We start from the raw sequence: 20,709 nt of genomic DNA, 5'->3' as shown, positions 1-20,709 counted from the left end.
GAGACTGCATTAGTCCTCTGCAGAGCTGCACTGGAGTGTGGGCAGGGTGGGGAGGGTCCAAGGCAGGGGTGCTCTGGCTGGGGCCCAGGAAAGGTCTGTAGTTCTAATAGCTGGAAACAGGGCTGGGAGGAGAAGCCATGAGAACAGAGGCTGGAGAGGTGATCGGACCAGATCAGGAAGCCTCAGCCTGCCTTTCCCAGCCTTTACATTTGGTCCTGAGAACAGAGGGTGCCTTGCATGGTGTTGAGCAGAAGTACAAGAAGATCAGATTCAACTTTTACTGGGACCACTCTGGAATAAAGATGTGAACAGAGGAATGTATGCAATTCATTTTGCTCAAGTGGGTAATTGACGGCCTTGTTCAGCTCTCAATCAGTGTCTCACTGCAGGGTTCTATCTAGCTAGCATAAGGCAAGGAGGCAGTTTTCAATGTCTACACTGAAAACTGGAGCTGTTGTCACAGGTGTGCCTTTGCTCCGCGCTCCCCTGCCAGGGCCTGCTGGTGACTGTGAACGGCAATCCTGTAGACTACCACACCATCCACCCCAGTCTGCCCATCGAGAACGGCCCTGCCAAAGCCGACCTGTACTCCACCCCACAGTACCGGTGGGAGCCCTCTGAAGACTCCTCAGGTAAGGAGCTGGCTCTGCTGCTTTAATCTCCTCTCATGCACGCGCTTGGCATCTCTTTGCGTTTCGTTGTTTATTGCGTCGGTTTTATTTTTTCTAACAGGTGTTGTCTTCCATGGTCAGTGTAATGAAGCTCCTTTCCTTCAGTTCTGTGTTTTGCCCCAGCATATTGCTATGGGTGGTTTATCCTTCTATACAAAATAAATGGTACAATTGGGGCAAACTTTGAAAAATAAAGAGTAAAACATTATTTTAAACATGTCAACTTATTTATAGTGTTAAACCTATGTGTGTATGTGTGTTTTGTTTTTTCTAGAATTTGATATTATAATCATGGTCAGTAGTTTTGCTGGTTAATGGATGAATGTTTTCAGAAAGAGTTCTTTTTGTCTAGTAAGAGAAAGGGGCGCGAGGGTCCAAACCAGTATTAGGCCTTTTTTCCCCTTGTCTCTCAGTTTATTATGTTGAAGGAAAACAGGCAGTTCCTAGAGATGACAAATTGGTGGCTGTGACTTGGCTTGTGTTTTGTTTTGTTGGCCTACGTACCATTTTCTAAAGTGAAAGAAAGAAAGTAACCAGCATTTTAAAAGTGCAGCTCTGACTGAGATATGGAAGTTTCTGGAATCCCTTGAAGAATGTGAATATCTGGCAACACTAGCCCCTCATTCCTGCGAGGCCAGAGTTGACCCAACCACTGTTGTCACTGCCCTGACAGAGACTATGCCTGTCAACAATTCATAGAGACAGAATTAACTAAGTTTACAACATGGGAGAAAAAAAAAAAAGGCAGAGTACATGCAGGTGTTTTCTATTTATATGGAATTAAACCTAGAGTTGTTACACATGATCCTACCTTGAGTAAATGGTCAGCAACTCAGCAACTATCCAGCCTACATTATTGATACATTCAGCTTAATGAAATTTTTTTCATAATTCTTTATCAGGCTTATTCTACTGTAGTGTTCTGTGTAGTTATCAGTACACCCTGCAGTTGCCCCTGACCTGGCATCCACTGAGCAGTACAAAGGGTTAGGCACATTCTGCTGCCTTCCTCAGTAAGCTCAGACTGAGTTCAGGTCCCTAAGCCAGCAGCCCTGCCCAACCTCCCAGCCCCATGTGGCACCTGCCATCTCCACGGAGCACCAGATTCCATGGGTTAATTACCCATTTCTGCTTCCTACGTGCATGTGCTTCAGTTTGTAAGTTGGGCTTAAACCAAGGTTTTCACTTACCAAATAGCTCAAGGAAATACTGTACTTTCTAAAGTGTGCTTTTCAGTGCTTTGCCATCAGAATCACAAAGGCCAGGCCCAAGAACCAGCATTTGCGACTTTTAAAGCTTGAGACACTCAGGCCATAGCCAGGTATCTTTTCTTTACACATGACCTAACATAAAGAGAAATGAACAGAATTTGGCTGCTGAGAGGGCAAACACACACACTCACATCACAACTTGAACTTTCAAAGGTAAAACAAAAGCTGGAAAGTTATTTTTTAAATTTGAATCTATATATGCAGACAGTGTAACAACCAGAGAAGTAGCATCAGGAACTGTAGAATCCATCAGACTCAGTGTTTTCCTGTCTCTGATCCGTGGACTTCCCCTTATAGACTCCAGTCCCAACATTGGAGGGGTGGAGGGCAGTGGGCTTCGGTATGAGGAAAGACCACCACCTCACTTAGAGGCTTAGTTCTGGAGCCTGTGCAAGGTGCTATGCATGCTCACTGGTGTTTCAGTGTTTTATGTATCCTCTTCATGGTGCAGAGCAACTCCCTAATGCAACCCGCTTACATGTAGCCCATTCAATTTGAACAGGACAGAAAAGACATTTCACATAAGTGTGTCACTCATTACTTCATCTTTGAAATCAAATTAGTTTTCCTGACATGTGGGAGGGATCTTTTTTTTTAAAATTTTTTATTGTTATGTTAATCACCATATATTACATCATTAGTTTTTGGTGCAGTGTTCCATGATTCATTGTTTGTTCATAACACCCAGTGCTCCATGCAGAACGTGCCCTCCTCAATACCCATCACCAGGCTAACCCATCCCCCTACCCCCCTCCCCTCTAGAACCCTCAGTTTGTTTTTCAGAGTCCATCATCTCTCATGGTTTGTCTCCCCCTCTGACATACTCCCCTTTTCTTCCTCTCCTGTTATCTTCTTCTTTTTCTTTTTTCTTAAAATATGTTGCGTTATTTGTTTCAGAAGTACAGATCTGTGATTCAACAGTCTTGCACAATTCAGAGCGCTCACCATAGCACATACCCTCCCCAATATCTATCACCCAGCCACCCCATCCCTCCCACCCCCAACCACTCCAGTAACACTCAGTTTCTTTCCTGAGATTAAGAATTCCTCATATCAGTGAGGTCATGTGATACATGTCTTTCTCTGATTGACTTATTTCACTCAGCATAACACCCTCCAGTTCCATCCACATCGTTGCAAATGGCAAGATCTCATTCCTTTTGATGGCTGCATAATATTCCATTGTGTATATATACCACTTCTTCTTTATCCATTCATCTGTCGATGGGCATCTTGGCTCTTTCCACAGTTTGGCTATGGTGGACATTGTTGCTATAAACATTGGGGTACACGTACCCCTTCGGGTCCCTACATTTGTATCTTTGTGGTAAATACCCAGTAGTGCAATTGCTGGATCGAATGGTAGCTCTAATTTCAACTGTTTGAGGAACCTCCATACTGTTTTCCAGAGGGGTTGCACCAGCTTGCATTCCCACCAACAGTGTAGGAGGGTTCCCCTTTCTCCACATCCCCGCCAACATCTGTCGTTCCCTGACTTGTTAATTTTAGCCATTCTGACGGGTGTGAGGTGGTATCTCATTGAGGTTTTGATTTGGATTTCCCTGATGCCAAGCGATGTTGAGCACTTTTTCATGTGCCTGTTGGCCATTTGGATGTCTTCTTTGGAGAAATGTCTGTTCATGTCTTCTGCCCATTTCTTGATTGGATTATTTGTTCTTTGGGTGTTGAGTTTGATAAGTTCTTTATAGATTTTGGATACTAGCCCTTTATCTGATATGTCATTTGCAAATATTTTCTCCCATTCTGTCGGTTGTCTTTTGGTTTTGTGGACTGTTTCTTTTGCTGTGCAGAAGCTTTTTATCTTGATGAAATCCCAATAGTTCATTTTTGCCCTGGCTTCCCGTGCCTTTGGCGATGTTTCTAGGAAGAAGTTGCTGCGGCTGAGGTCGAAAAGGTTGCTACCTGTGTTCTCCTTTAGGATTTGGATGGACTCCTGTCTCACGTTTAGGTCTTTCAACCATTTGGAGTCTATTTTTGTGTGTGGTGTAAGGAAATGGTCCAGTTTCATTCTTCTGCATGTGGCTGTCCAATTTTCCCAACACCATTTGTTGAAGAGACTGTCTTTTGCCATTGGACATTCTTTCCTGCTTTGTCAAAAATAAGTTGACCATAGAGTTGAGGGTCCATTTCTGGGCTCTCGATTCTGTTCCATTGATCTATGTGTCTGTTTTTGTGCCAGTACCATACTGTCTTGATGATGACAGCTTTGTAATAGAGCTGGAAGTCCGGAATTGTGATGCCGCCAGCTTTGCTTTTCTTTTTCAGTATTCCTCTGGCTATTCGGGGTCTCTTCTGGTTCCATACAAATTTTAGGATTATTTGTTCCATTTCTTTGAAAAAAGTGGATGGTATTTTGATGGGGATTGCATTGAATGTGTAGATTGCTCTAGGTAGCATTGACATCTTCACAATGTTGGTTCTCCCAATCCATGAGCATGGAACGTTTTTCCATTTCTTTGTGTCTTCTTCAATTTCTTTCATGAGTATTTTATAGTTTTCTGAGTACAGATCCTTTGCCTCTTTGGTTAGATTTATTCCTAGGTATCTAATGGTTTTGGGTGCAATTGTAAATGGGATAGACTCCTTGATTTGTCTCTCTTCTGTCTTGTTGTTGGTGTATAGGAATGCCACTGATTTCTGTGCATTGATTTTATATCCTGCTACTTTACTGAATTCCTGTATGAGTTCTAGCAGTTTTGGGGTGGAGTCTTTTGGGTTTTCCACATACAGTATCATATCATCTGCAAAGAGTGAGAGTTTGACTTCCTCTTTGCCGATTTGGATGCCTTTGATTTCTTTTTGTTGTCTGATTGCTGTGGCTAGGACTTCTAATACTATGTTGAATAGCAGTGGTGAGAGTGGACATCCCTGCCGCGTTCCTGACCTTAGGGGAAAAGCTCTCAGCCTTTCCCCATTGAGAATGATATTCGCTGTAGGTTTTTCATAGATGGCTTTTATGATATTGAGGTATGTACCCTCTATCCCTATACTCTGAAGAGTTTTGATCAAGAAAGGATGTTGTACTTTGTCAAATGCTTTTTCTGCATCTATTGAGAGGATCATATGATTCTTGTTCTTTCTTTTGTTAATGTATTGTATCACGTTGATTGATTTGCGGATGTTGAACCAGCCTTGCAGCCCAGGAATAAATCCCACTTGGTCGTGGTGAATAATCCTTTTAATGTACTGTTGGATCCTAGTGGCTAGTATTTTGGTGAGAATTTTTGCATCCATGTTCATCAAGGATATTGGTCTGTAATTCTCTTTTTTGATGGGGTCTTTGTCTGGTTTTGGGATCAAGGTAATGCTGGCCTCATAAAATGAGTTTGGAAGTTTCCCTTCCATTTCTATTTTTTGGAACAGTTTCAGGAGAATAGGTATTAATTCTTCTTGAAATGTCTGATAGAATTCCCCTGGGAAGCCATCTGGCCCTGGGCTTTTGTTTCTTGGGAGATTTTTGATGACTGTTTCAATTTCCTTCGTGGTTATAGGTCTGTTCAGGTTTTCTATTTCTTTCTGGTTCAATTTTGGTAGTTGATACGTCTCTAGGAATGCACCCATTTCTTCCAGGTTATCTAATTTGCTGGCATAGAGTTGCTCATAATATGTTCTTATAATTGTTTGTATTTCTTTGGTGTTGCTTGTGATCTCTCCTCTTTCATTCATGATTTTGTTGATTTGGGTCATTTCTCTTTTCTTTTTGATCAGTCTGGCCAGGGGTTTATCAATCTTGTTAATTCTTTCAAAGAACCAGCTCCTAGTTTCGTTGATCTGTTCTACTGTTCTTTTGGTTTCTAGTTCATTGATTTCTGCTCTGATCTTTATGATTTCTCTTCTCCTGCTGGGTTTAGGCTTTCTTTGCTGTTCTTTCTCCAGCTCCTTTAGGTGTAGGGTTAGGTTGTGTATTTGAGACCTTTCTTGTTTCTTGAGAAAGGCTTGTATTGCTATATACTTTCCTCTCAGGACTGCCTTTGCTGTATCCCAAAGATTTTGAACAGTTGTGTTTTCATTTTCATTGGTTTCCATGAATTTTTTTAATTCTTCTTTAATTTCTTGGTTGACCCATTCATTCTTTAGTAGGATGCTCTTTAGCCTCCATGTATTTGAGTTCTTTCCGACTTTCCTCTTGTGGTTGAGTTCTAGTTTCAAAGCATTGTGGTCTGAAAATATGCAGGGAATGATCCCAATCTTTTGGTACCGATTGAGACCTGATTTGTGACCTAGGATGTGATCAATTCTGGAGAATGTTCCATTCCCTGCAGTGCGTTCCTGCACCGCTCCTCCCCGGGAAGGAAGGGGAGTCTCCCCGGATCTGCTGCTTGTTGGGTCCCTGCTGGGGGAGCCGTGCCCCGACTGGGCCGCAGATCACAGTTTGTGGCAACCCAGAGCTGAGAGCCCGCGACTCTGCTCCGTCTCTGCAGCCGGCTTCCCTGCTCTGATACCTGGGAGCTCTGCTGCACTCAGGCACCCCCGGTCTCTCTGTGACCCCAAGGGTCCTGAGACCACACTGTCCCGGGAGGATTCCACCCCCCCGCTTAGCCACTGCAGCGACGTCCCTCCGCCGAGCCAACTTTTAAAAGGTCCGATTTTGTGCTCCGTGGCTCTAGCACTTGCCAGAAGCGGCCGGCGGAGGCCCCTTGTGGGAGGGATCTTGAGGAGAAATCCTTCCTTCACCACTATGCCAGTACTGTCCCGTTGCTGGTCCCTCAGCCCTCCACACTTTCTCTTCCTTTTCACATGATATTTCCATCCTTAGTAGGACTTTTCTGCCTCAGCATGACCTAAAAGGAAACCATGGGCTGCCGAGCTCACACTGGCAAAGTGGTTGGTCAGTTGGTTGCTTGGTTGGTTTTCTGCACCTTCACCATATCCATACTGCAGATACTGTTTGTATTAGTTATCTATTACTGAATAATGAATTATTCCCAAACCTAGTGGCTTAAGACATTTACTGTCACAGTTTCCGTGGGGCAGGAATTGGGTGTGACTAGGATGGGCTTCTCTGGCTCAGGGTCTCCAGTGAAGTGGTAGATAAGCTGCTGGCTTAGGCTGTGGTCTCATCTGAAGGCTCGCCTGAGGAGAATCTGCTTTCACACCCACCCATGTAGTTACTGACTGGCCTCAAGCTCTTGCTGACTGCTCGCCAGAGACACCAGTTACTTGCCATCCAGACCTCTTCTTAGGGCAGTTTACAACATGGCAGCTGGCTTCTCTCAGAATGAGTAAGAAAATGAGAGAAAGTAGCCAAGGTGGAAGCTACCATCTTTTTAAACTGAATCTTGGAAATCATATTCCATCCCTCCTATTTGTTAGCAGCTCATCAGAGGTCCAACCCACACTCAAGGGGTGAGGACTACCCAAAGGCATGAACATCAGGAGGTAGGGTCATTGGGAACCATATTACATGCTACTTTCCACATTCTCTTAAATTGAGATGTTCTTTCTGGGATTTCTAAGGGCAGGATTCCATTACACTGACCAGGCAGCACTTAGTGAATCTGTTTGAATTCTGAGGGCTTTGTTAGTTGGAAATAATCTCTGAAGTCTTAAATAAAAGTCTCTGCTAGAGAAAGGGGAACCCTCCTACACTGTTGGTGGGAATGCAAGCTGGTGCAGCCACTCTGGAAAATAGTATGGAGGTTCCTCAAACAGTTGAAAATAGAGCTACCATATGATCCAGCAATTGCACTACTGGGTATTTACCCCAAAGATACAAATGTAGGGATCCGAAGGGGTACGTGCACCCAATGTTTATAGCAGCAATGTCCACAATAGCCAAACTATGGAAAGAGCCAAGATGTCCATCGACAGATGAATGGATAAAGAAGATGTGGTGTATATACACAATGGAATATTATGCAGCCATCAAAAGGAATGAGATCTTGCCATTTGCAATGACGTGGATGGGACTGGAGGGTATTATGCTGAGTGAATAAGTCAATCAGAGAAAGACATGTATCATATGACCTCACTGATACGAGGAATTCTTAATCTCAGGAAACAACTGAGGGTTGCTGAAGTGGGGGTGGGGTGGGAGGGATGGGGTGGCTGCGTGATGGACATTGGGGAGGGTATGTGCTATGGTGAGCGCTGTGAATTGTGTAGGACTGTTGAATCACAGACCTGTACCTCTGAAACAAATAATACATAATATGTTAAAAAAAAAAAAGAAGATAGCAGGAGGGGAAGAATGAAGGGGGGGAAATCGGAGGGGGAGACGAACCCTGAGAGACGATGGACTCTGAAAAACAAATTGAAGATTCTAGAGGGGAGGGGAGTGGGGGGATGGGTTAGCCCGGTGATGGGTATTAAAGAGGCCATGTATTGAATGGAGCACTGGGTGTTATACGCAAACAATGAATCATGGACCACTACATCAAAAACTAATGATGTGATGTATGGTGACTAACATAATAATATTAAAAAAAATGTCTCTGCTGAAACTATATATGTGCTACAGTGCTGGGGACATTTACCCAGAATTTACGTATTAGCATAAAGATATATAAATTATTTCTCTATCTAGAAAAGAAAGAGGAAGAAGAGGATGAGAAGGAAGAATTTGAGGAGGAAAGGAGCCATGAGGAGAAACGAAGTGTTAAAGTTCACGCCATGGTCTCTGTGTTTCAGTTTATTATGAAACAAAGTTACATTTGTGCCCTCATTGCCATGATGGTATGTATGAGAGGGGACAGTCAGCGTGCTTGACAGATGCCCCACCATCCTCTCGTGGCTGGCACAAATATCTAATCTTCCCAGTGTCTTGGTGGGGATGGTTGGTTATGTTTATTCTTCTTCCGATCTTCCTACTACAGATTTCAAAATCATGTTCTGTTCTATTTAACCTCCTTTTAAATATTAGTACATCTCTCTCAAATTAGCCTGTGAAATGAGACTGTTCCCTTTTTTGCCAGTTTAAAAGAATCTATTGGGGGTGTGCCTGGGTGGCTCAGCTGGTTAAGCACCCAACTCTTGATTTCAGCATAGGTTGTGATCTCAAGGTTGTAAGATCCAGCCCTGCATTGGGCTCTGTGCTGGGCATGGGTCCTGCTTAAGATTCTCTCTCTCCCTCTGCCCTCCCTCTCTCTCTAAAATAATAATAATAATAATAAATATAACAAAATAAAAGATCTATTGGGTAGTTTCTCTGTGTGGTATTGAAGATGTCCAAGATTAACATAGATTGCTTTTGTTTCCTTCAGACATTGAAAGTTACATTCACATTTTACCCTAAATTTGAGTGAGACTTTACTCCATCTTAGCTGCAATAAATTGTTACCAGGATGAACATCAAGCAACTAAATAGAGTTCCCAAGAGCTTTTCCGATTGTGAGTGCTCAGTTGATGCATATTCATACTCACTTGCAGGTACATCTTGCATCTCTGGCATCATAGCTTCAAAAAAATAGTCCTTTGGCCTAGAGATAGAAGACAAAAGAAAGTCTTCTTAAAAACAAACTTGCATGGGAAATCTGATTTATTTTTGAGAAGCCTAACACTTATCTAACACAAAACTCTTACATATTGGGTGGCTCAGTTGGTTAAGTGTCTGCCTTCAGCTCAGGTCATAATCCTGGGGTCCTGAGATCGAGCCCCACATTGGGCTCCCTGTTCAGTGGGGAGTCTGCTTCTCCCACTCCCTCTGCTGTTTCCTTCCATTGTGCTCTCTGGCTCTCTCTCTGTCAAATAAATAAATGAAATCTTTTAAAAAATCACAAAACTCTTCCATATTTTGTGGCCAATGGTGAGATGCCATGAAAACTTTGATGATAAAAAATGAAAATATTCTATACCTCTAGGGGGAAAATACCTAAGCACAGTTTCTCCAGGGACTCCCTCAAAATGTCTTCCAAATGCACCTGTATGTTCAGTCAACATCAGCTTCTAGTAAGGAACACTACACATCTGAGAGAGGGCTGGCAAAGAGAAAGTTCCTTGAAATTAAAGATGGCTCATTTAGTGTTGCAAACTCTATTCTTTAAATAATATTAATTCTGTGCTCTTGGTACTTTTTGACATTTTTGATATATCAACCTCTAATTTAAACTGTAACAAAATTCTAATTTTAAGATACCAAATATAAATGCAATTTACAATTCTGATTCTGAACTCAAAAGAGTATATATACACCTTTCTTCTCTCTTTCTAAAACTAAGCCAGTTAAGTTTGGTCTGTTTTTTTTTTAAAGATTTTATTTATTTATTTGAGAGAGGGAGAGTACGTGTGCACACAAGAAAGGGGGAGGGGAGGGCAAAGGGAGAGGGAGAAGCAGACTCCCCACTGAGCAGGGAGCCCGATGCAGGGGGACCCTGAGATCATGACCTGAGCTGAAGGCAGATGCTTAACTGACTGAGCCACCCAGGTGCCCCTAGTTTGGTCTTTTTTTGTAAAGAAAGAGAGCTTTAAAAAAAAACACATTTTGCTACTTAGTAGAAAAAATCTATTGTAAAAACAACATAACAGAGCAGATCCTTCATTAAAGATGTGCCCTTGTCTGGTTCCATTTTCATTGTTTTAATGGAGGCTTAATATTAATGTTTCTTAATGTGCCTGACTTCTGTGGAAGCACCCCACAGCAGCAGAGTTTTAAACACAGACAGAAAGGGCAGTCCTGAGGAGCCAAGTCTGTTAGAATGATACATGTATTTATTCAAAACTACAAAGTACAAATTTACTACACTATCAGACATTCTGGAAACTGCACGTAATGCAGAAGTATCCCAACTACCATGACTGAAAGGCATATGTGACTTAAATACTAAAAAGGAAAGAGGTTTAAAAAAATCCTCATAACTTGCTTTTCTTCCTCTATCATCCTCACCTTCCCAAGAATAGTGTGTGGGGGGGAAACAATCTGCTGGAATTATAATATCTCTGAAGATTATTCTCTTAGGTCACACACAAAAATGGCAGTCACATCTGCATTTCATACTGAGATAAATGCATTAAATACACTATTTAATGCAAATGTAGAAGCATTTAATGTTACCTAACTTCTGATAAACAGTATTTCCAAGAAAGCATATTTTCATGAAAATAATTCAGCCTTGCTAATGGTTATCAGTCACTAATTTTAATAAAAGCAATTTTATTTCCATGTTTATCATATATTTATCATATAAAAATGTTTGTTTATCATATGTTTCATCCAAAAATTTTAAATAATTCAACACTTAGAAAGCTAGCTGTCCTTTAGGACAAATTTGCAAATTGTTGAGAGGAAACATCTGTTTGTTCTATACTGACTTCAATTTATCTTAATACTTATCTATTTTCCAGAAGCAAAATAGACTTGTAAAACATTTTGGACTTTCAAACTAACTCTTGGTAGTTCATGATATTCAGGAATACAATTGATTTCAGTTAACCTCAAACATATCTAGAAAATGCTTTTAAACATCTTTTTACAAAGATTTAGTATCAGAGATCATGGTAAGAAAAGATGGATTTCTGGAAGTTAATAATAGTCTTGAGCCTGATTTTTGTATTATTCTGGTAGCTGCCCTTTGAGATACATTTCTGATTCTTTGTAAATTTCATGTGAATGAAAGAAGATGTATCATTTGTCCAGTGAGTCTGATGGCTCTTTAGTCCTACCCCTTACAGGACAGAAGCTGAGGCTGGCCTTTAAATGAACTTGGTTTTATTGTTTGGAGTGTGCAGAAGCCAAAGACACACCTTCCTTGTGTAAACTTTCTCATTTCTACAGTGTACATCTTCTTAGATAATCCCAGAGTGATCTCTAAGTCCCGACTTGTGTGCTTACTCTAGTGATACCCACAGCTTCCATTTCGGAGCCCAGCTATGGCCACATTTACCTGGCACTCTTTTTTTTTTAAGATTTTATTTATTTTTGACAGAGAGAGAGTATACAAGCAGGGGAAGCACCGGGCAGAGGGAGAGGGAGAAGCAGGCTCCCTGCTGAGCAGGGACCCCGATGTGGGGCTCAATCCCAGGACTCTGGGATCATGACCTGAGCCGAAGGCAGACGCTTAACCAACTGAGCCACCCAGACGCCCCTACCTGGCACTCTTAAGTGACGTAAATCACTCCCAAGCTAGTTTGGAAAAAGAAGGGATAAAGCACTTAAAATTGCTTTTAATACTGTAAAGTAGGGTGAAGATGAAGACCTTTATACCTAAAGGGAAAAAACATTAGAAAGAAGACACCCGTGCCCTTGGCTCCATTCCGTGTGGGAAGTTAAAAAACAATGTTCTTCTCGGCAAGATCAAGTCTTTTCTCTTCAGTTCGTCCCTATGCCCCAGGTTGGGATGTCTGTCTGTGATTTCACCACTCTCTCTTCTCACTGGATTGAATATTTTTTAGAGAACTTCTAAGTTAACAGAGCAGGGGAACACTACATTGTACTCATCACCGTTGTGTGTTGTCTTTTCCCTTCTTCCTTGAGGCTTGGAGCATCACGTATCACAGCTGGTTGACATTTGTGTTGTTGATTTGGTCATGCACCCTTTGGATGATTCGCAACAGAAGAAAATATGCCATGATCAGCTCTCCTTTCATGGTCGTCTATGGAAATCTGCTGCTGATATTACAGTATATATGGAGTTTTGAACTTCCCGAAATTAAAAAGGTCCCAGGATTCTTGGAAAAGAAAGAACCAGGAGAACTTGCCTCAAAGGTAAGTGAATAGGAAAACAAGAAAACAAAACATTGAAACAAATCCACAATAATCATAATAAGCATATCCAAGCACAGACTTACTTACATGGGTTCCAAATATTCAGTGCTTTACAAAAATGAATAGATTAAAAACTCTAAGAAATAATTTATAATGCTTAGTGGTCTCTATAATTTAAACACGAATAAATATCACACCATGCTTTTAGATTTTATTTAAAATAACAAAGCTTTCCACTGAAAGGAGAAATATAGTTTGCTATATTTTAATGTCAATTACAGTATAGTAGAAATTAGATAGAGAAATAGGAAAATACAGTGTAAAATGTATCCAAGTATTAGAGGACTTTCTTTGATCTCAGTTTTCAAAACAGGCTGAATGCATTGCTATTACAGATAATCATTGATTATTAGTAAAAACATTTTTTCTTCAGTTATGTCTTAAAAAACACTGTTAGCAGCAAAAATTAAGTATGACCCTTCTTGTTTTTCCTTCTTCAGATTATATGATATGCCTTCATTTGTAGCAACAAGGTTCATGATCTTTCAGTACTCATTATTTTCATGGTCCATTTTAATAGCTTTTATTTCAGAAGATTATATGCCCCAACCTTTCTATTTTGTGGGCAGCGTGGCAGACTCTAAACACACGTGTCCATTGTGTTGATGACATTTTGTTAAGACCGTGAAAGCAGTCTCGTGTCCTGACTCCATGAGCCTTGAACACCTTTCTCCTCTAGGCAGAGAATCACTCTCTGAAAGGGACATGAATTTACAGCACACGAAACCCACCTTTCCCCAGAGCAAGCACTTTTTTTTACACCTTACCAGACACCCCGTATCCAAGGCAACCAGGCGTGAATGGGGTGCTAGTAGATACCAAGGATTGGTTCTCATAACAGACTTTTTGAGGAAGGCTACTGGGGTAAAGGAGAAACTCCTAACAGGTGAATAGTAATGACAGACATTAGATCATAATCCCCTGTGTTCACAGACCATGGCAACTTCCTTCCTTTCTCAAACCCCACTCGATGCTGACAGTCCCACAGAATATTTTCGCTAACAAGTCACTTTTGTCTCACACTCTTCCCTCTCCTTCTCTCCCCTTAAACACACATCCCAAACTGGGAAGTTAGTCTTTTCCTTATAAAAGAAATTCAAAACCTCATCTTTTGACTATGCAAATCCATTTCAACCTGGCTTGGAATATTGGTGGGACATCTGAAACGTATGCCAGCTAACTGGTTTAACTACCTCCTGTCTAATCTAAAATGAACAGCTCTGGAGTGCCTGGGTGGCTCAGTGGTTAAGCATCTGCCTTCGGCTCAGGTCATGATCCCGGGGTCCTGGGATCCCCCCATGTCAGGCCCCCTGCTCAGTGGGGAGTCTGCTTCTCCCTTTCCTTTCCCTCTATCCCTCCTCCTGCTCATGTTCTTGCTCTCTCTCTCAAATAAATAAATAAAATAAAAAATAGCTCTTGGGGTTGGGGACATTTTTGGGGAAATAAATATATTATTTGTTTTTTAAAAAAAACAGTGTTATTCTGGAGAAAATAGGGCCTGCACTTGTATTTTAGTGTACCCAGGAATTAAAAAAAAATGCAAGGCCTTATCAAGGATAACAACACAACCTAAGATCATAAAATATCATGGTGACATTTGTCAAAGTACATTATTAAACACACTGCAGAGTACTGAATGGGTCACTGTGATGGAAAGTGAGAGAAAGAAAGAATATGTCCTGGGTCCTCAGAGGTCTGGCCAGTCTGGGGGAGCCAGACTCAGCTCCTCGGTAGCATCCTTCAGCTGCTAGAGTGTGTTCCCCACTCTATCAAACTACATCAACTGCACCTTCCAAACTGGGTTGTAAATCACCTTTTCCAGGAAAGGTGCCCCTTCTGCCCCTGAGTATTCCTAAGCTCTTTAGACATGCACTAGAGAGACAGATTTCTTTCCCAAATTGCAGCTATAGTTCAATTTGTTGTGACTCCCAGAAGTTTAATGCCAAGTTTTCAGAAATGGAGGCACTCTGGTTCTTGACTTCTTAAGGCCCTAAACATGTTGTCCTGGACTGATTGGGACTGGTTTATCCTGAAGGCAAAGGAGAAATGGATATTTATGGATTGTCAGGTGGGCAGTTAGAGTAAAATTGTCTGGTTCGTTTGCCTACTTTTTTCAGGTCTTTGGCAAATATTTATTAAAATCCTACTATGAACCATAGTGAAATGCCACTTTCACACTCACCAGGATGGCTAGAATCAAAAAGGTAGATGGGGGGCACCTGAGTGGCTCAGTCGGTTAAGTGTCTGCCTTCAGTTCAGGTCATGATCTCAGGGTCCTGGGATCGAGCCCTGCATCAGGCTCCCTGCTCAGTGGGGAATCTGCTTCCCCTTCTCCCTGCTCCTTTTCTCCTGCTCACTCTCTCTCAAATAAATAAATAAAATCTTTAAAAAAAAAAGTCAGACGATAATAAGTATTAATGAGGACGTGGAGAAACTGGAACCCCATACACTGCTGAGGGGCATGGAGAAGGCTGCAGCCACTTCAGAAAATGGTCTGTCAGTTCCTCCAAAGGTTAAACATAGAATTGCCATAAGACCCAGCAATTCTACTCCTAGATATTATACCCAAGAGAACTGAAAACCTATGTCCACGCAAAGACCTGCGCGTGAGTGCTCATAGCAGTGTTATTCTTAATAGCCTCAAAAAAATGTAACAACCTAAATGCCCATCAACTGAGAAATGAAATGTTGTCTGTCCATACAATGGAATGTTACCAAATAAGAAAAAGAAGTGAGGGGCCAGCACAGGCTACAACAGGAATAAGCCTTGAAAACATTATGCCAAATAAAAGAAGCCACCGGCCAAAGAATGTTTAGTAAGTAATTCTACTTACATTAAATGCCCAGATTAGGCAGTCTGTAGAGACAGAAAGTAAATTAGTGGTTGGCCAGGGCTGAGGTGGGCAGGAACGGGGTGACTGTTCTGGGGCTTCTTGTGGGGTGAAGAGAATATTCTACAATTGATCGCGGTGTTGGTCGCACAACTTTGTGACTTTACTAAAAACCACTGAGTCGCACACTCCAAATGGGTAAATTGTATGGCATGGTAAACTGTATTGCCATAAAGCTAGTATGAAGCAACCACTATGTGCCAGGTCCTATATCCCCTGAAGAAGGAGCTCCCCAAAAGCATCAGCTTTTTTTTTCCCCCTAGCTCTCCACAAAACCTTAACATACAAGTATGGACACTTAGAACAATTCTTCCTTCAGCTTTGGGAGATGAATGGGATATTAAAGGGTTCTGTTTTCTGGGATGAAATGTTCTTTTTCCCATCTGTGGAATTTTTCATCCCAAGGAACATTGCAGAGTCAACGAGTATTATGGAAGAAATATGTCTTCCTGTTGCAACTGTGTTTATGTCACAGTCGGGACAGGAAAGCAAGGACTAGTACCTCCGGGGAGACCAGTTGCCAAAGCTGACTTCTGGCCCAGATGGAAGTAGTTTGGGCTGTTGGGACACCTTCCCTGGGCCCCCACACGCTGCCGAATGACCTCCTGGCCCTCAGACATGCTTGTTCGTGTCTTTGAAATCAGCAAAGGGGATTTCAAAGCCAGTGACTTTCAGGTGAAATCCAGTGGCTACCCGACTCTGTCTCATACAGAGAAGCTTATTTATTGTGTTTCCACTGAAATGTGGAGAAAATATTGTATATGTTGAAATGAATTTACACTTCAAATGGGTGGCTTAATTCTTGTTCTGCTAATTCTCTACTTTCAGATACTTTTCACCATTACTTTTTGGCTCCTGCTGAGGCAGCACCTCACCGAGCAAAAAGCTCTTCAAGAAAAGGAAGCTCTTTTATCTGAGATCAAAATCGGAAGTCAGGAAAATGAAGAAAAAGGTAAATTGGTGTGACTAGAGAGTTTTGTGCTCAGCAGAATCAGAGAGAGAGGGCTCCCCACATACATCAGAAAGCCTCTATACTTCAGAGCAGATAAAAGCTGAGCATTAACCTGGAGTGATGCAAAACCAGGGCTCCAGTGGGGCCGAGTTAGTGCGCACATGGGAGCTCACAAGGAGCTTACAGAAATGAGCTCTCATTCAATCCTCACAAAACTGATTCCCACTTAAGGGAAGAAGAAACAGGTTCAGAGAAGTTAAATAGTTTATCCAAGGTCACACTTTCAGAACCAGGAAACAATCAGAATTTGAAATTGATATAGTCATTTTAACTTGTGTTATTGTCATGGGCAAGGGACTCCTTGTTCATAGGGGATGCGTTCCAAGACCCCTGTGGATGCCTGACACTGCAGATAGTACTGAACCCTAAAGATACTATGTCATTTCCTGTACCTCCAAGCCTATGATAAAGTTTAATTTATAAATTAAGCACAGTAATCCATGAACAACTAGTAATAAGATAGAAGAATTATAATAATACATGGTAATAAAATTTATGTGAATGTGGTCTCACTCTCTCTCAAAAAATATTCTCGTGTTGTACTTGGCCTTCTAGTGATGCTATGAAATAAGAAAAGGCCCAGCGATGAGATGGGGTAAATGACATAGGCAGGTGACATGGCATTAGACTGTTATGGACCTTCTGACCATGTGTCAGGAGGAGGATCATCTGCTTGCGGACTGCTGTTGACCTCGGTAACTAAAATGGTGGAAAGCAAAACCACGGAATGGAGGGGACGGGGTCCGGGGCACTGTACTTAACTTTTCTAGATCCTGCAGTACATAAAGCTGTCATTGGATCCTGGAAATGAAATCAGGTATTGTAAAAGATGAGCATAAAATATTACCAGGTTCATATCTTTTAAACTATATTTCACGAAGGTTATGCAACTTGATTATGATGCATTATAAATGCTGCCTTGTTTACTGGAACAGTGCGAAATCATTCAAATCACAGAGTAACACATGAAACATGCGCTTCCATGCCCCCCACACAACACCCAGTCAGAGTGAGGCTCCAGGCAGGGGACCAGCTAAGTATAACAGCACAGTCTTCTATTTTGAAGATGATGAGCAAGATATACAAATGGAAGGAGAGGCCGAAGAGAAGGAGGAAGAGGAAGCCAAGGAAGAGAAGCAAGAGAGAAAGAAGGAAGAGGAAGAGGAAGTGGAGGAAGATGACGACCAGGACATCATGAAAGTGCTGGGCAATCTGGTGGTGGCCATGTTCATCAAGTATTGGATCTACGTCTGCGGAGGAATGTTCTTCTTTGTCAGCTTCGAGGGTAAAATTGTGATGTACAAAATCATCTACATGGTGCTGTTTCTGTTCTGTGTGGCCTTGTATCAGGTATGTAAACCATTGTCCTGTTTTGTTTTGTTTGTTTTTTGTTTTGTTTTGTTTTGTTTTGTTTTAAATCCTGGTAGCTGTCCTGGGAATACATTGAGCTTCCTTTGACAAGATTCTAAATAACTGTCATCCCCTGAGCAGATTATCTAAAGTGATCAATGCAAATCAAACATTATATATTAAGAAGGCCTAAAAGGGGAAATGACTGTCTTCAGCTTACTCATTATTTTAAAATTTGGGGCTCTTAAAAAGTAAAAAAACAAAAAAGTTCATGAGTTTTTCAAAACTTCTTGATAAAAAAAAAAACCTGTATAATTAAATTCATTTTTGAATAGTCAGTGAAGAAAAGTGGCCAGATAATCTAAAATATGGGTTGATTCCCAGTTCACTTGTACTTCAGACTTTAGAATCAGGAGACTGTGTGTGCGTGTACACATATATGTGCATAATGCATCAACTCTTTAGTATTTTATTCATTAGAATTTATAGAAGATTCTACTAAAATGAGTTAGCCTCTCCACCAATTCAGTCTTTTTTTTTTTAAGATTTATTTATTTATTTGACAGAGAGAGAGAGAGAGAGAGACAGCAAGAGAGGGAACACAAGCAGGGGGAGTGGAAGAGGGAGAAGCAGGCTTCCTGCCGAGCAGGGAGCCCGATGCAGGGCTCAATCCCAGGACCCCGGGATCACAACCTGAGCCGAAGGCAGACGCTTAACGACTGAGCCACCCAGGCGCCCCTCCACCAATTCAGTCTTAACTTCTAGAAAAATTGTCACTCAGGGATAGAAACAAGTGCAACAGGACACTCTTCATGCAGGCAACCAACAGGACAAATAAAGCAACTACACTCATTCACCTGTAGAGATAAAAATATCTCAACCAAAATTGATGAAGTTTTGAAATACTTTTAAATACTGGAATTTCAAAACGGAGGCAGTTTTCTCCCAACAATAACTACCATGATGGCAACATCTTCCATATCATTCCTTGAATGCCTCCAATAGACTAGCTTATGAATAGGATGATTTCATCCTCTTTCCAGCTCTCAAAGTAGGTACTTACAGATGGGGAAACAGAAGCTCAGAATGGTCCCGCGACTTACCCCAAGATATAGTTAGCAGCTCTCAGTACTGAGACTCCAATCTAGATCCAGTGGACTCTATGAGGAACAGAGCCTCAAAACCAAAAAATGAAATAGATTTGATTTTTGAGTACTTGTCAATATCATCACCTGTCACACTTGCATAAATGAGGTGCTTTTGTAAGTTTTTTTTTATAAATCAATTCTTTTTTTCTTTGTTTTTCAACATCCGGTTCACAGGTGCACTACGAGTGGTGGAGGCGAATTCTAAAGTACTTTTGGATGTCTGTGGTTATTTACACCATGCTGGTGCTTATCTTTATCTACACATATCAGTTTGAGAACTTCCCAGGACTGTGGCAAAATATGACTGGGTTGAAAAAAGAAAAGTAAGCAATTTGGTGTAAAATGGACTGTGAAAGGGACAAACAGGATGAAGAGCTGCATGCATGGTGTTCAGCCATCTGGAGGGGAGGTTTTAGTAAAACTGATGTCATCAGTGTCTATAAGTTCCTTGAGAACAGGTCAGTCTGTGGTCTCTCTGCCGAGCCCTGGGCTTGACATGTAGAGTATGTACTTGATGAATATTGACCAAAAAGTGCATTTTTGACCCCATTTTAATGAAATAACGTTTTTAAATGTCCGCTGCACGTGAAATACCTGCTTAGTCCTTTGCTGGTCAGGCCTTCTACTTTCCAAGTTGAGCTCATTCAGCAGTTCAGTTGATTCATAGGCTTATAATATAAAGCAGCCGCCTCTCTTCATTTATGGAGCTGGTGCAAAGATTCTAAGGAGTGCTTGATGCCATAGAAAAAGTGCTAGAAGACTACTGATAAGGAAATAATTGTTCATGTGCGTGTGACAGATCTGTGCATGCACTGTAGCCTTTTCGGATTTGCTGCTGTAAACTTCTGAAATGAGTTACACAGAGCTGAATGAATATACTGAGGTGGCTAAAAGAAAAGTTTAAAAGGAAAGTTCGCCATGTAGTTAGGCTGACACATCTTTAACATTTATTTAATAAATATTTATCAAACGCCTCCCAGGTGCCAGACACTGACTCTGCCTGGGGACACATCGGGGAGCAAGACAGACAGAGTCTAAGCACTGCAGAGTTTACATTCTAGTGGAGGAGACAAAACAAAAAACAAAAAACAACCCTGCTTAATTGTGCAAAAAAAATAATTACAAATTGTGGCAAGTCTGTGAAGGACACAAACAAGAGGCTGAGGCAGTGAACAGTGGGGGATACAGACTATAAATAGAGTGGTCAGGACAGGCTTCCCTGAGGAGGTGCCATTTAAACTCCACCTGAAGGGCTTAAGGAAAGTGTACAAGTTGGGAGCTGAGATGCAGAAAAGCATCCTGGCAGCAAATGTGAAGATCGTGAGACAAGACTGAGTTTGGCATGAACGAGGAAGCAGAGGACGGTTCGGCTGCCAGGAGCAAGGGGGACAGTGGACGGAGCAGAGGTGGAGAATGCAGCCAGGCGCCCAGGATGTGCATGGCTCATAGGTAGTGGTGTTGGCATTTTATTCTGGGTGAAAATTTTAAGTCTTTAAGGAACACTTGGTGGGCTGAAAAAAAGTGCTGTCAGAGGGCAAGAGTAGAAACCACAGGGCGGGTTAGCCAGCAACAGCAGGGGTCCTGTGAGAAATGATGGTGGTTTCATCTAGAGTAGGTGGCACAGAGACGGGTAACAGAAGTGGGCA

General features: G+C 41.7%; 1 protein-coding gene across 7 annotated transcripts in view; it reads left to right on the top strand.

Annotated features, from left to right (window-relative positions):
• The window catches only part of PIEZO2 (piezo type mechanosensitive ion channel component 2), a 588,882-nt gene that overhangs the window by 390,592 nt on the left and 177,581 nt on the right, over positions 1–20,709 (top strand). For all 7 annotated transcript variants that reach the window (XM_088019744.1, XM_028089342.2, XM_088019743.1 and 4 more), the window contains exons 11-16: positions 494–632; positions 8,490–8,638; positions 12,372–12,602; positions 16,382–16,505; positions 17,632–17,915; positions 19,238–19,386. In XM_088019744.1, coding sequence (XP_087875870.1) covers positions 494–632; positions 8,490–8,638; positions 12,372–12,602; positions 16,382–16,505; positions 17,632–17,915; positions 19,238–19,386 — 1,076 coding nt within the window. The remainder of the gene's footprint in view (positions 1–493; positions 633–8,489; positions 8,639–12,371; positions 12,603–16,381; positions 16,506–17,631; positions 17,916–19,237; positions 19,387–20,709) is intronic.

Source organism: Eumetopias jubatus, unplaced genomic scaffold, assembly GCF_037043125.1.
Source record: "Eumetopias jubatus isolate StellerSeaLion01/CBP00866 unplaced genomic scaffold, mEumJub1_p1.0 scaffold_16, whole genome shotgun sequence".
Taxonomy (NCBI): Eukaryota; Metazoa; Chordata; class Mammalia; order Carnivora; family Otariidae; genus Eumetopias; species Eumetopias jubatus.
This window is presented reverse-complemented; position numbering and strand designations above follow the sequence as displayed.